The sequence below is a fragment of the Falco peregrinus genome, chromosome 2, assembly GCF_023634155.1.
Source record: "Falco peregrinus isolate bFalPer1 chromosome 2, bFalPer1.pri, whole genome shotgun sequence".
Classification (NCBI taxonomy): domain Eukaryota; kingdom Metazoa; phylum Chordata; class Aves; order Falconiformes; family Falconidae; genus Falco; species Falco peregrinus.
In genome coordinates this window covers 126451743-126465354 of record NC_073722.1, presented here as the reverse complement: position 1 = coordinate 126465354, position 13612 = coordinate 126451743, and the positions used below count along the sequence as shown (strand labels likewise).

The window sequence follows — 13612 nt, the reverse complement described above, 5'->3', positions numbered from 1 at the left end:
CCGGCGCCGTTACCTGCTGCCCCGCACCGGGGCAGGCGCGGCCATGGCGGCCGGGACGCCGCGGGTCTCGCCTGGGCCCAGCGGGCAGCGGCGGGCTGAGGTAGTGTGGCCCGGGGTAGGGCGGCCCGAGCGCGCTGTCCCCCGCCTCCCCCACGGGCTGAGATGGTGCGGCCCCAATCCCCCTCCGCGGGGTGAGGTGGTGCGGCCCACAGCGCTCACGTGACCACGTGTTGACACGTCGCCTGGCAACAGAAAGGTGGTGCTGCCGGCGGCGGGTGAGTGCGGGTCTGGGCCGGCCCTGTCCTGCGGCCCGGTACCGCCCGGCCTGGTACCGTCCGGCCCGGTACCTCCCTGCACAGTACCGCCCGGCCTCGCGGCCCGGTACCGCCTGACCCGGCCCCGCGGCCCGGTACCTCCCTGCCCGATACCGCCCGGCCCCGCGGCCTGCCCGCTCCCTGGCTGCCTGTGCCCAGCCCCCGGCGGAGGGGCGGCCTGCTGGCGGCGGGCCCGAGATGCCGGGCTGCCGCTGACTCTTTCCCCCGCGGGGTGCTCTGGTTGTAGGCATAGGCCAGCCCCAGCCTCAGCCCCATGGAGGAGGCCCCCGGTGCCGCGGCAGAGGGATCCGAGGTGGAATTCGTCTCCACTGAGTGGAATGTTATCAGAGTTCCACCGCATCTTGCTATGGAGGTGATTTCCTTTGAAACGTTTACAGGGCAGCGTGTTCCCATGCGTTCCTTACAGATCTACCTCTTCATGGAAGCAGTTTCAATAGGAAGAAAAGCAAACAATTATTGCAGTCTTGCCCTGCCTATAAAAAAAGTCACTAAAAAGTAAATCTAGTTACTGTTGTGTCAGCAGCATCTTGAAGTATGAGTTTCTCTCTCTGTTCTTAGATAGCGTATTTCTGCTGTAGACGCATTAAAAAGAAAGCTATTCACATTTCATAGATGTGCATACTTGGGCTCTTTTTTTGAGGTTTGTTGGTGTTTTCTTCTTCCATTGGTACTGCACAATACTTGAATTTGGCAAATGATGATATGGGTTAAAACAATGTCTTTATAAAAAGGAAGAGGAGAATAATTTGGCTACATGTAGTGCAAGCTGGAAGACTTTCTTTAATAAATCCCTAAGGGCTTTTTTTTTTTTTTTTTTAATAGATGTGAGCTAGAAATGTGAAATTAGAAGTGGTTTGTAGAATTTTTGTCAGGATCTTTCTGTCTTAACACTAGCTGAGTGACCATTTTTGCGAATGAGATTGAACTTCTAAATTAAACCTTGACAAAAAGTACTTGTTACAATACTGTAGTGTTAACATTAAGCAAACCCCACAACCTGTTGTTAAGCAAACCCCACAACCTGTTATAACCCTGCTATTCTGCTTTTCACCTGCATTGTATACTAGGCAATAGAAGCAGAGAATGGGAACAACAACGAAGAGGAAGAGTCCGTTCCTCTGGAAGACCAAGCAGAAAGAGAGATCTGTGGAGCTACAGAGCTGTTTGTTGGCTCTGCAGAAGTGAGGCACTGTAACAATATATGTAATCTTATTCACAGAACATATGACCAGTATTTGTAACTTAATGTTCTCTGCAGAAGTGAGGCACTGTAACAATGTATATAATCTTATTCACAGAACGTATGACCAGTATTTGTAACTTAATATTCTCCTGGTGCAGTTTTATTACTGCAAACACAAACCCAATCAGAATTGGAATAGAGAGGAGCTAACTGGTCAATCACAAAGTATACAAAAGCTCTGCCAAAACTGGAGAGATTCCTTTGTTGTGCTGTATATGTGTAAAGTGGTTTTTTTTAATCAAGAGTGACACAACTTTGCCAGTGTATTTGTGCACTAATTTGAGAAGAAGACCCTCTTGTTGATTCTTTGCATTTTTCATGTCTCATGATGACAAAAATAAGCAAACTTTTAGGTGCAAATAGGGTTAGATTGAAAAGCTGTTTCAGGTGATGGATTTTATCTTTCAGGAAAAATCTCCTGAGACTTTCTCAGACAAAGTAGAGTTTGACAGATGTCCTCCTGAACTGGGTGACATGGAGCAGCCGATAGCAGACAGAGGAAACCCTTCCCTTCCTTCAGGAGCTCCTCTGCAGGCATCTGCAGTGTCAGTGGAGTTGAGCAGCTGCACAGAGTCAGGTATCATTCAGTTCCTTACTAACAGTACAATACTTGATACCATCTGTCAAGCACAGTTTCTAGTTTTCTCCCTTTCTGATCATTGTTAATGCAACTGGAGGCATAATACTGTGAAACCTAAGCCTTTATCTTTTCCCTTTTTTGGGTGGTGGTGGTAGTGGTGTCCAGGTAACATTGGAAAACCCATTTCTCTCTATTCAGAGTCTGCCTTTGAGCAACTCCGTCAGTTTACTAGTGAGAATGGTGACGAAAGAAAGAAAAAGGAGTGCCAGCAGCATGGAGCTGAGGAAGACGAAATAAGCAGAAGTGAGGAAACCGTAGAAAAAACAGAACTGGTTGTCTTGGATCCAGAACATGTGAGAAGCCCTCAAACCTTGTCCTTCGCAGACTTGATATTTTTATTTGTATAAAATGTGTGAGGTAAATTGTAAGCAGTGGTTTAGCTGTGTGCTAAAACTACATGCTTAAAAATCGCTTCTGTGAAAGTACTAACTTCTGACTGTGTCTACTGCCTCAGTATTAACCCTGAAGTTGCAGGTTCAGAAGTGAGCAATGTAGTGGGTAAATCTGATACTCTTCAGTACTCCTGAAAGAGAAGTACTTGCAGCAAGAGTGAGTGTATGGGTTCTCAGATGTAGCTCTTCTGATATGTTTCTGACTTTCAGATATTCTCAGTAGTCACTTTTTGATGTCAACAAATACCAACTGTATAATGCTTCTCACTTGCTCTAGTGAGTGTCTATGGCAGAAAATAAGATGCTTTATTTAATTACTCCCACTGAGTAGCAGTAAAATTTCTTCATAATTTATTTACACAAATATGCTAAAGTTTATCAATGTCATACTTCTTTACAGCCTCTGATGAGAAGATTCCAGGCTACTCTGAAGAATTACCTTACTAAGCAGATAGAAGAAGTGAGCCTAGAGCTTCAGGAACTGGTACATGTCATTCTTTCTTTGCCTTCCCACAGCAGCCCATCCCTGTCCAAGCTGAAGTGAAATGGCTGATTTCCTCTTGTTTTTGCAGAGGACAGCAGTGAAGAAGAGCAAAGTACAGAGGGAAGAGCTTGGGGTGATTCTTTATGGAGAACAGCAGCAGCTGGCCCATCTGCAGATGGAACTGGAGAAGAGCCGTGACCGCTGTTCTCAGATGGCCACAGCGCGTCTGCAGCTGGAAGAGGAACTGGAAGGCCTCAGGCTTACTTATAAGAAGATGTGTCAGAACAGAGATGATGAATGCAAGAAAGGTGACTGAGGCAGTTCTTGCAATATTTCCTAATTCTAGTACTATGTGGAGAAATGAATTTGAATGTAAGTCAAGCATTGGATTGAAAGTCACAGTAAAATTAATCTGGAATAATGCACTCATCAAAAAGTTTCACAGATATTCCTGGTTGCCATATCATTTCTATTGTTTCTAAGACCATGTTGAAATGCTGTACTTTTCTTAGAAGGTCTTTAGGATTAAAACTGTTCTGTCACATAGGCTGTTCTGTGACTTAGCAGGAGGAAAATTCCCGTCGCTCTGTTGCATCTCTGCCAGGGTGTGATGAGACTGAAAAGGCTGTAGGTCATCAGGGGCATCCAGGAGTACGACAGCACTAGCCATGTGGCAGCCCATTCCAGCCAAAGAAATGGACTTGATTAATTCTTTTTGTTGCAGGCATCTGGACAGGAAACAGTAAAACAATTACAATGGCAAGGAGAGCTAAGCATTAAAATAAATTGTTTAGAAAATTTCTGCAGCTTATTAAAAAATTAGAGAAGCATTCAGCAGATTGAGAAAGAGACAGTTCTGTTTTGGGGCAGAGGAGTGGATACATAGCCTCCTGAGGCATCTTCTTTGATTTCCTGGGATTCTGTGTGCTGGGAACCAAGGAATTGCTTACCAAGATTTTTAGCTTTGCTTGTGGAGCTGTACTCCAAAGCTGATGTAAATTCTTATTTCAGGGAGGGCTGATTTATCTGGTAGGTGTGCAGTTTTTGCTTTGGGTGTTTCTGTATTTCTTTCTTTTTTGTCTCTGTTTAAAGTGTATCCTACAAACATACTTCTCTGTAAATATTTTTCCTCCTGCCTCCCCAGTGTCTGCAATGCAGACCCAGGTTGAAAACCTCGCCTTGCGTCTCTTCTACATGCAGAATATGGACCAGGATATGCGTCATAATATTTTACTAATGAAACGGTCAACAAAGAAGGCTGAGGCAGAGAAGGTCCAGGCTGAGGTGGAGAAGAAAAAACAGGTATCAAGTACTGTCTTCTTTAAAATAAATAAATAAATAAATGCAGATGACAGCAGTGAGTCTTGGAGGATGTGCTGCCTTGTCAGAAGGAAGGCTATAGTGACTGAGTCATAGAAGATGTGTGAGGACATTTATCCCAAATAACTGGGGAGGTGGGAACCCACAGTTATTTTGAAAAATTAGAAGGATCCCCATCACCAAGATAGTGGCATGTAGTACCCAAAGGTTTTTGACAAGCCTTTTAATAGAAAATCACTCTTCACTCAATCAAAGGGGGGTGTGGGGGCAGAAAGGTATTTAGTGAAGAGGTATCATATGTTCAAGTCTTGGAAAATTATTCTGAGTCACAATGAGTTTTAGGATGAACAACGAACTTGGAAAATGTGCTGGAGCTCCCTCTGCTGCCTTCTGCTTGCAGCAGGACCCAGACTGATTATTGTTAATGCAGAATTGCATGCAAACAGTTGAAATTAGATAGATTTAAATGTTTTTTAACAATGGGTTTTAAAACATTAAATGATTAAGATTCCCAGCAGCTGGAGAGGTGGCGCAATATAATCTGTGCTGACAGGAATGACTGCTGCTTCAGATCAAAAGTATCAATTTACTACTGCAAATGGAATAATAAAAAAATCAGCAAAGAAGGTTTCAGTCTCTTGAAAGTTGTCACTGCTGCATTTATGAGCCATTTTTATACTAATGGAAAAGTTTCAGTAGGAATCAAATCTAACCCAGTTGCCAATTTAATTCCTTTTCTAGCCTATGTTATTCTGGTGGAGTGTAGTTGGTTAAGACTGAGATTATATTACTCATCCTGAACTGTTTGGCTCTGACTCTTTAGGATCTTCTATTGGACCACTTAACAAGAAAAGCCTGTGAACTACAAGAACAGATTGTTCTGTTTGAAGCTCAGTTTGTGGCCCAGGCAGAGGACACAAAAGTAATTCGGCAAGCGGTAAATGAGGTAGGAGGGTGCTTTTTTTGCTGCTGGTTAATATTTCCCCCTGGAGGGACTGACCCCTTTGGCTCATGCTCACGTGGTATGTACAATGTAGGCCAGAATTCTACAGTTTGTTCCTGTTTGGGGAAATGAAGACAACTTTTTTTTCTTCCTCTTTTCTTTTCCCTTTGTCCTTAAGAACTGCTTGTAAACCCCACCTTCTCAGTATTTTTTTTTCTTGCAGACCTATGCTCTGTAGTCTGATGTGACAATAAACCAGACAGCTGTTAGTTGAAGCTGTTCCTGCCCAGCATATTATGAACAGAAAAAAATACTGCATTGTAACAGGTATTTGGGTTTTCAACACAGTGTAGATTCATCCTCTCTACCAACTCTCTCTTCCCTAGGCTCGTATGGAAGCACAGGCTATTAACATGGAGAAAAAGCGACTGATGAACCAGTGGAATAGTAGCTTGGCTGGAATGAAGCAAAGAGATGAAGCCTATGTTGCCACACAAGAGTTGCTGAGGTACAGTATCTGAAACAGCCCCAGGAGAGACCTCGAATAATTTGGATAGGAGGGATTCTTAAAGGAGCAGTATGTCTTCTGTCAAGTTTATCACTGTATGTGCAGGATATGTCAGGCAGAACAAGTTTGCTGCTCTAAGGCACATAATAAGGTTAAAAGATAAGAAGCACAGTTCTTTGTTACTGTTTTCCTTTATCTGAAACACAACTCTCCCTCAAAATGTGTGAAGTTTTTAAAGCTGTTTAGAGTTATTCTATTCATATTTTATTCCTTTAAAAGAGTTCCTTCACCTTTGAAGCATCTCTCAATACAAAAAGTTAGACATCAAGGAGGATTTATCTGTCACTTTCGGTTAGGGTTTTTATGATGCCTTTAGAAATCTTCAGGAAGACCTTCCTATTGTTGCCAAAGGAAATGTTTACTTGGTCTGGAGTCTTAAAGCTTGACTGATTCTCCGAGAACAAACAACATGCTTTTATATGGTGGCATTCTGGTAAGACTGGGGGGTAGGAATAGGACTGAAAGAAGGAATTAATTTTCCTACATACCTTTCCTTTTAAATCTTAATGTCTCCATCCATCTTCTGATGACTCAGCACTGTCACAACAGACTAGCATTTATAAAGATCTTCCTTCTTGGCTGTTGTTGCTGCAATAGCATGTTTGAAAAGGGGAATTTGTAGATGACCATTCAGCACACATATCAATCCCTGTGATGATTTTCCATCCTCTTTGCCTCTCTAGTAAGTACAAACATGACCTCGAGCTGCTAGAAACAGACATCCATGCCTGCAGAAAGTTCATCAGGAAAGAGGAGGAGAAGAATGAGTTGCTTGTCACCATCCTGAACCGTTCACAGAGCAATGCCAACACAACAAAGAAACTGATTGCCCAGTGCCTTTCAAGGCAGGAGGCCTTGAAGGTTGAATGTAGCACCTATAGTCGCATTCTCCATGAGACAGAGCAGGCCCTCAGTAGGACCAAGATGGTGAGAAGACTCCATGAAAGAAGAATCTTTTTGAATTGGACATGGGTATTTAATACCCCTCCTCAAACAGTTGTAGTGATCCTGTCTCTGTCTGCCATATTTCTTAGGATCAAGCTACTCATCTGGATGAATTGTTATCCATCAATAAGGATATAGAGAAAGCAACTGATGTCAAAGAACAGATGGAGAATGAAATCTTGGCAAAGCTTCGGGACCAGATGATGTCCAGCAAAGCTACAAAGTACTTCTCACAGCTGACTGCAAAACTTCACAAGAGAAAAACAGATCTGGTATAGTGTCTCTTCTATTTGGGAGGACAGGGGAAGGAAACCACCTGGAGAAGTGTTTCTCAAGTGTGTTTTGTCAGTGTCTTCATTCTGGTTTTTGGTTCTGCAACTGAAGGTCTGTTGGGTTTGTGACTCCAATTTGTTTCTTCCAGCGATCCTATTGCAGGATTCTGGTATATGTGAGAGAGTTTGGCCAAAAAGGCCTGTCACATAACATACTATTCTTTATTTATTAACAAAATACAGCAGAATGATAAATCATGGGAGTATTTACTATAAAGTATTACCAGTTCTTTCGTATTAGAGGAAGACGGTAGATAGGTGGTACTTCTATACTCCACATTAACTCGTATCTCTATACTCCATCACGAAACATGATACAGGCATGCTCTCTGTTCCTAAGTAAGGATTACAATCCAAGGAACAGTCAAACCAGACCCACAGATCTTAATGGCATGATAAGCTGCTCTCTTTGGGAGTGTATAACTGGTACAGATAGAAAAACTAGAAGGTTCAGCATAGTATTTATCATACCAAGTTGTGTGGGCTGGAACTGACACAACACACTCACACCTCTGTATTTCTGTGGGTTACTTCAGCCTGCCCCAGCTTTTTTAAATCAAGGGCATACCTTAAGTAACTGGAGGACTTCCAGTACTGGCTTCCATTGTGAGAAAGGCCCCTTCACCCTCCTTCCCAACAGATACACAAACAAGTGGGTATTTCACGTTGACTCCTGTTAGTATCTGTGTTGAATATAGTGCAGAGACTATGGACTTGGAAAAGACCAAATTGTAACCTCTCACAGTGTGGTCCAGGCTGCGCAGAAGTAGCAGACAGGCTCTTGAAAATTACCGGGTTGTATTCACACTGCACTCAAACAAAAAGGCATGCCCATGCTTTCTGGCTAGTACAGGTGTTGTTAGGTGAGGGATGTGTTTGTCAGGTATGGTGGAGAAAGTACAATAAAGTAATGTCCTACTACTGTTAGCCAGACAACTAGAGATATCTGGGCAGGGAAAGTAATTGCAAAGTGGTGAGTATGGTCTCTTACAGGGTTTTGGGATATTTAGGCTCCTTAATGCTTTTCAACAGCCTATGGCAGAGGTAAATATTGCTATCTCCTGTCAATAGATGGAGAAACAAAGGTACAGAGAGGGTAAGGAGCTTGCTTACAGCTTGTGTGCTACAGACCTGAGAGTAGAATCTAAATCCCCTGATTCCTGTGCTTTGATAAATGGGCATTACAAATCAATGACTTGCTACTGGTGACAGTAATTTGTTTTCTGTCTGTTGATACTCCTAGGAGGTGCGTTTTTCCAAAGTTGAGAATGATATGGCCCAGGTTATTCTGGATGCAACTCATACCAACTGCAGGCTGACAATTCTCCAAAAAACACTCTGTGAGCTGGATGAGGAAGTAAAAAATATCTGTGATTTGATCAGCTGCAGGGAAAGTGAGATTGCAAAGTGCAGTCTCCTGTCTGAGAACAAGCAAGGGATCATCAGCCAGTACAACAAAAGGTTGGAGATGATTCTTTCTCAGCAAGGGGTATGTACTTTTATGTTTGCCCCAAATTTGATTTTCTTCTTTGTGGTGACCACAGATATCCTTGATAAATGTAACTGCAGAAGCATCAGAGAGTTAAAACTTTCAGGCATCAGTATGGTGATTTAAAAGCTGCACTAGTTAATGTAAATGTTTACGTTTGTCAAACAGTTCTTAATGCATGCAAAGAGGAATTGGCATTTGGGAGTTGTGAAATGAGGGTGTGCCTAGCACAGATTTCTGCAGGGAGTTGTCTGCACCCGATGAAAATGTTGCGTGACATCAATACTCTGGGAGTAAATAGAATCTCATTATAAAATCTGCAAAGACTGATGAGGGGAGAATGGAGCAGGCAGAGTGACTTCCGTCACTTGATGGTTGGCCCTGCTCAGATGATACCGTGATCTGTCCCTGGCACAGTGAGCCATAAGACCTTTACAGGTACCAGTGTGAAAACGAGTACTACAGCGCACGCTTTTGAGTGTCCGGATGTACCTGTTACAAGAGCTGAGGCAGGCCTTCCGTCACAGTGTCCGAGAACCATCCGGGCTTCTGCTGCATTTATTCCTGTGAGGTCAGGAATGATTAGTCCCATCCAACTCATGGGGAATGGAGGCAGAAAGTAACTGACAAAATAACAGTATAGCTGAAGTATTTAGTAGGCATCTCAGCAGTTGGACCAGCCTTCTGCAGTGATGCTATAAACAAGTGCTCCAGCAGCTTCTGCCTGATTTATCTCAAACCTTGCCCTCATACAGGGGCAAGAATTTGGACCATTGGAAATTTTGATCCATAAGCTGACCAAGCAGATAGAAGAATATGATTCTGAGGTGATGACATTACAGAAGTCCTGGCTCAATCAGCAGAAAGAGCTGGTCAAGTTAACACATGAACGGGAGGAACAAATAGCCTCCTTGGACATGTTAAAGAAACAGATCACAATAATGCAGCAGAAGAAGGTGCACACTGAAAGTAAGTAATTCCCTAACTCTTTCTTAAAATGTTAATCCGTGAATGGAGGAAAAAGTGAGTGAAGGCTTACAGACAGGTAATGCTAGACCTTCACCAAAGAATGCCCTCAGTGCTCCTACATATGTGACCAATAATGCAAACAACCTCAGCACTGCACTGTGGGGCTAAAAGCCAGGCACCTTCTGCTGTTTTGCGTGTTGTTATTTCCTATAAGGATTGATCCTGCTGTCTCAACTGACACAGTTGAATGCTAAGTGACTGCATCACCTGTTATACTTCTTAAATAAAGTTTGCAGGTAGTTCGTAGGTAAATGTCCCCACCAATGATAGCACTTTCCTTGGCTAAAATTAATTCTTTTCCACAGCAGTCTCCTTCAAAACCTTATTTGATTTTTGGGCTTGTGGAAAAATGTTTTGGCTGGGTATGTGGGACACAGGTGGCTCCGCACACAGTGTTGTCTGGTCTAATAGCAGTTTGTCACACCTTGCCTGTATTCCACCCAGTGTTCATGGGGAACGGTAAGACTTTTTTTGCCGTTTTAAGACTTTTTTTTTTTTTTTTTTACATTAACCTGTAGATGAAATTCAGCAGGAAACTAAAGAACAGAAAGAGATTGAACGTCACATGAAGAACATGTCAAATGACTTGATAAAGTTGAATGTGTTGATCAACAAGAAAAACGGCAGCTGTGAGGAGCTGCAGTATGGCAACATTATTGCAGAGAATGAGTTTGTACGCTCTCTCAAGGTACAGAGGCTTGACATCTCATTTCCAGGTCTTGATCTCCCATGCAGATCAGAGGCAAATAGTGACCCTGTAAAACTTTCTCAGTCTGACAGTCTTGTATTGTTTCACACTTCCCAAATCTAGGCAGCAGAAAAAGAATTAGTTGAGATGCAGGACAGGCACAGTCAACTGACTGAGGAGAAGGAAAGACTCCTGAACAGCCTGTTGGAAGCAGAGTAGGTACCAGAGAGATTCTTGCTTTGTGCCACAGTCTTTGAACTTTAATATTATGTGTCCATGTTGCCTTTCTTCTCCAGTCATCAGACTGAACCAGCACCAGCAGATGTGCTTCTGTCCTTGGAGAAGATGAGTTTAATGAATTTTTGAAATGCAGAAACTGAAAGCGGCTTTAGCTGTCCCTGGAATGAGCAAGAGCCGAGAGGATTTTGGCTTTAACAATCCCAGCATGCTTGCTTATGCTGGGTGTTGCCAAGATCTGCATGCTATCTCTTCTGCCAGGAACTCAGAGCCAGTGGGCCACACTGGGCAATTAATTGGGGTCCATCAGCCCCCTGTCAGTCTAGGCATGCCTGTATTTACAGTCATCATGCCATTTTCTAAATTGCCGAGCTTCCTGCCCGATTTCATGCTGCTCTGTTGCTGCCCTTTTACATGTCCCGTTTGCAAATCTTTCGTTGCTGCCAAACCATTCAGCTCTGTGTTCAGAGTTGATCTTGGGAGTGTGCTGCCACTGATGTACAGAGCATCCTTTCTGTTGTTTACAAAGACATTGCTTTCCCTTTCTGTCATTGAAGGCATCAAATCAAGCTATGGGAGAAAAAGATCCAGCTGACAAGAGAGATGCGTGCAGTGGTGGATTCTGAGACAGGGCAAGGCGAAATGCCAGCCATGAGAAGAGAGATTCACAGAATGCAAGTAAGGCACTGGGAAAGAGGACTGAGGAGCTGCACACAATTTATTCAGATTTGGAGTTGCTGAAATGTGAGGCAGGAGATGAGAAACAGGCTGGAGAAGTAGTATCTTTGAGGCCATAGCAGTATTGGAAATCTTACCACCCTGCAGCTAGATTGAATGAAATACATCCAGCACGCATGCACTTTGTGTTCCATGTACATGCTGTGTAATAGGCTGCAGCAGCATCTAGATACACCTGAGAAACCTATTTAAAATGTAGTATGTCTGCCACCTTGTTCTATGACCCCAATTTATAAGCAAAGAAACGTTAATTGCTAAATATTGCATCATCTTAATAAATGGTTAGGGAAGTCTTTCTATCTTCTGGCAAAGCAACTCTTCATTTTCATTCTCAGGATGCTTTTGCTCTTCTGCTTTTGCTATTGCTAACGAGTTCCAGTGAAACATTTTGAAAATTATTTTAGATGAGTTGATACTCCAGCCCTCTGGCTTTCAGATCTGCACAGGGCAAACTAGGTTTGGATTTGGAGCTAGTTTGGCTTGCCAGTGCTCACATGTCACATGTTTCTGGTTCATGTTGATGGAACGTACCACACAGATTTCAGTTAGGTACCACTTGTAAACATTTTCAGCCTATTTTGTATCTTGACAAATGGCAGGTTCGCTATGGCCAGCTGATGAAGCAGCAGGAGAAGATGATTCGTGATATGGAGGCATCTGTTTCTCGTAGAGAGGCGATAGTGATTCGTGGAGAGGGTCAGAACAAAACAGATAAGAAACGTATCGTGAAGAGCGACTTCCACCGCAAGAAACAGGAGCTGAAAAAGAAGATCAGTGAAACCCAGAAGGTGAGCAAGTAAAGCAGGGCTGCAAGAATTCACATAACCTGTATTTGCCTTGTAATTAGCACCGGTGAGCAATTAGTGTGCGATGTCGGTACACAGACACTGTGCCTGCACAGGTACAGTACCACACAGGGGATAGGTTTTGGAAATTCGTTTTTTTTTTAAAAAAAAAGAATCCTGGGAGTATGGCTGGGAATGCAGCTGAACTGAAGATCCAGAATCTGCCATTTCCTTTTCTTCCATTTACTAGAATGCTCAAGGCTGCAGTGAAACCATCCTGGAGCTGGAGAGCACCCAAGCGTCCCTTAGTGCCGCCTTCTCAGAAAAGCAGCAAGAACTGTGCAGGCTGCAGGCAGAGTGCCATGGCCTTGATTCAGATGCAGAATGTCTTCGGAACAAGAAACGATGGGTAAGCGCATCCGCTTCCTTGCAGCACACGAGCCAAATGGAACATGGAACCTGCTGCTTTCTTCTGTTGCCAGCTCCCTGTCTCTGTGTTGCCACCGTCCTGAACCGGGCATGCTTGGCATGTAATTTTAGAAACACTTTATGTTTACTGAGCACATTTTGAGGGCTCATAGTGGCCCTAAATTGATTCTGCAGCTGCACTTGCGTGAGGCAGCATTCACCTAGGAACATCAGCCTGAAGGACATTGTATCTTGAAAATATCTACTAACAACTATCTTTTGTGAGCGCGAGCTGGCTACTCCTACGTATGTTACAAGTTTGAGAGCCAGCTCAGGGTCTTGAATGACCCCTGGGGAAGTTTTGAAGTCGGTGAAACTCTGCCCTGGCAAGGGTTGCCCTGTATGTGCGGGTGTTTCTTTGATGTGCAGAGTTCTGTGAGCTCAGATGGGGATGCTGTTTGGCTGTCGTTATGGGGACGTCATAGCACTGTCCTTAAGAAGCCCTTCTGTTCCACAGTGTGACAGTTAGAAATCAATGTGATTTGTGTCACAGGTACTTAGTCCTTTTCTGTGTGCAGTCTGCTGCCAAACCAATTCCCGTTGTTGCTCTCCTCAGAACCTTTTGGAGCTTGTGGCCTTACAGACGCGCCAGAAGCATCTGCAGGCGCTGAAGGAAGGGAAGTACGTGCCCCTGTGCCGCACTGAGCAAGCCCTGAGAGACAAGCAGCGGCAGCTGCAGGCCCGGCTCCAGACGATCCGTGCCATCGTCCACCAGGTCCAGCAGGAACATCCTCAGCACCACGGGGCGCTCCAGTGGCTCGCTCACTGCTTGGAATCCCGGCTGGGCCCCCAGGAAGCCTGACAAGACACAGACACCCGCCTGCACTTGCTCTGGGGCTGCAGGCTTGGTAAATAAACATAAAAAAATAAACGTGTAGAGTATAATATTTACCATACAAATGTATTTTATATATATTTATCACACAAATGTATTTTATATATATCACATGAACATATTTTATATATCACATAAATA

General features: G+C 43.7%; 2 protein-coding genes across 7 annotated transcripts in view; one reads left to right on the top strand and one right to left on the bottom strand.

The window, feature by feature from the left end:
* Positions 1-147, bottom strand: part of TBC1D16 (TBC1 domain family member 16) — a 33842-nt gene extending 33695 nt beyond the window's left edge. For 3 of the 6 annotated variants that reach the window (XM_055795768.1, XM_055795776.1, XM_055795775.1), the window contains exon 1: positions 14-147. Coding sequence is in view for 1 of the 6 variants with exons in the window: in XM_055795778.1 (XP_055651753.1) it covers positions 14-45 (32 nt within the window). In the remaining 5 variants the exon portion in view is untranslated. The remainder of the gene's footprint in view (positions 1-13) is intronic. The other 3 variants (XM_055795771.1, XM_055795772.1, XM_055795778.1) reach the window with 3 other exon arrangements.
* On the top strand, positions 137-13558 carry CCDC40 (coiled-coil domain containing 40). Its single transcript, XM_055795767.1, has 20 exons — positions 137-275; positions 562-687; positions 1403-1516; positions 1987-2155; positions 2357-2511; positions 3011-3094; positions 3183-3402; positions 4239-4396; positions 5238-5360; positions 5744-5865; positions 6609-6852; positions 6960-7142; positions 8446-8691; positions 9447-9660; positions 10239-10408; positions 10532-10623; positions 11203-11323; positions 11983-12171; positions 12419-12577; positions 13193-13558. The coding sequence occupies exons 2-20, from the start codon at positions 589-591 to the stop codon at positions 13436-13438; spliced, it is 3108 nt and encodes a 1035-aa protein (XP_055651742.1). The 5' UTR covers positions 137-275; positions 562-588; the 3' UTR covers positions 13439-13558.
* Positions 13559-13612: the final 54 nt, after the last annotated feature.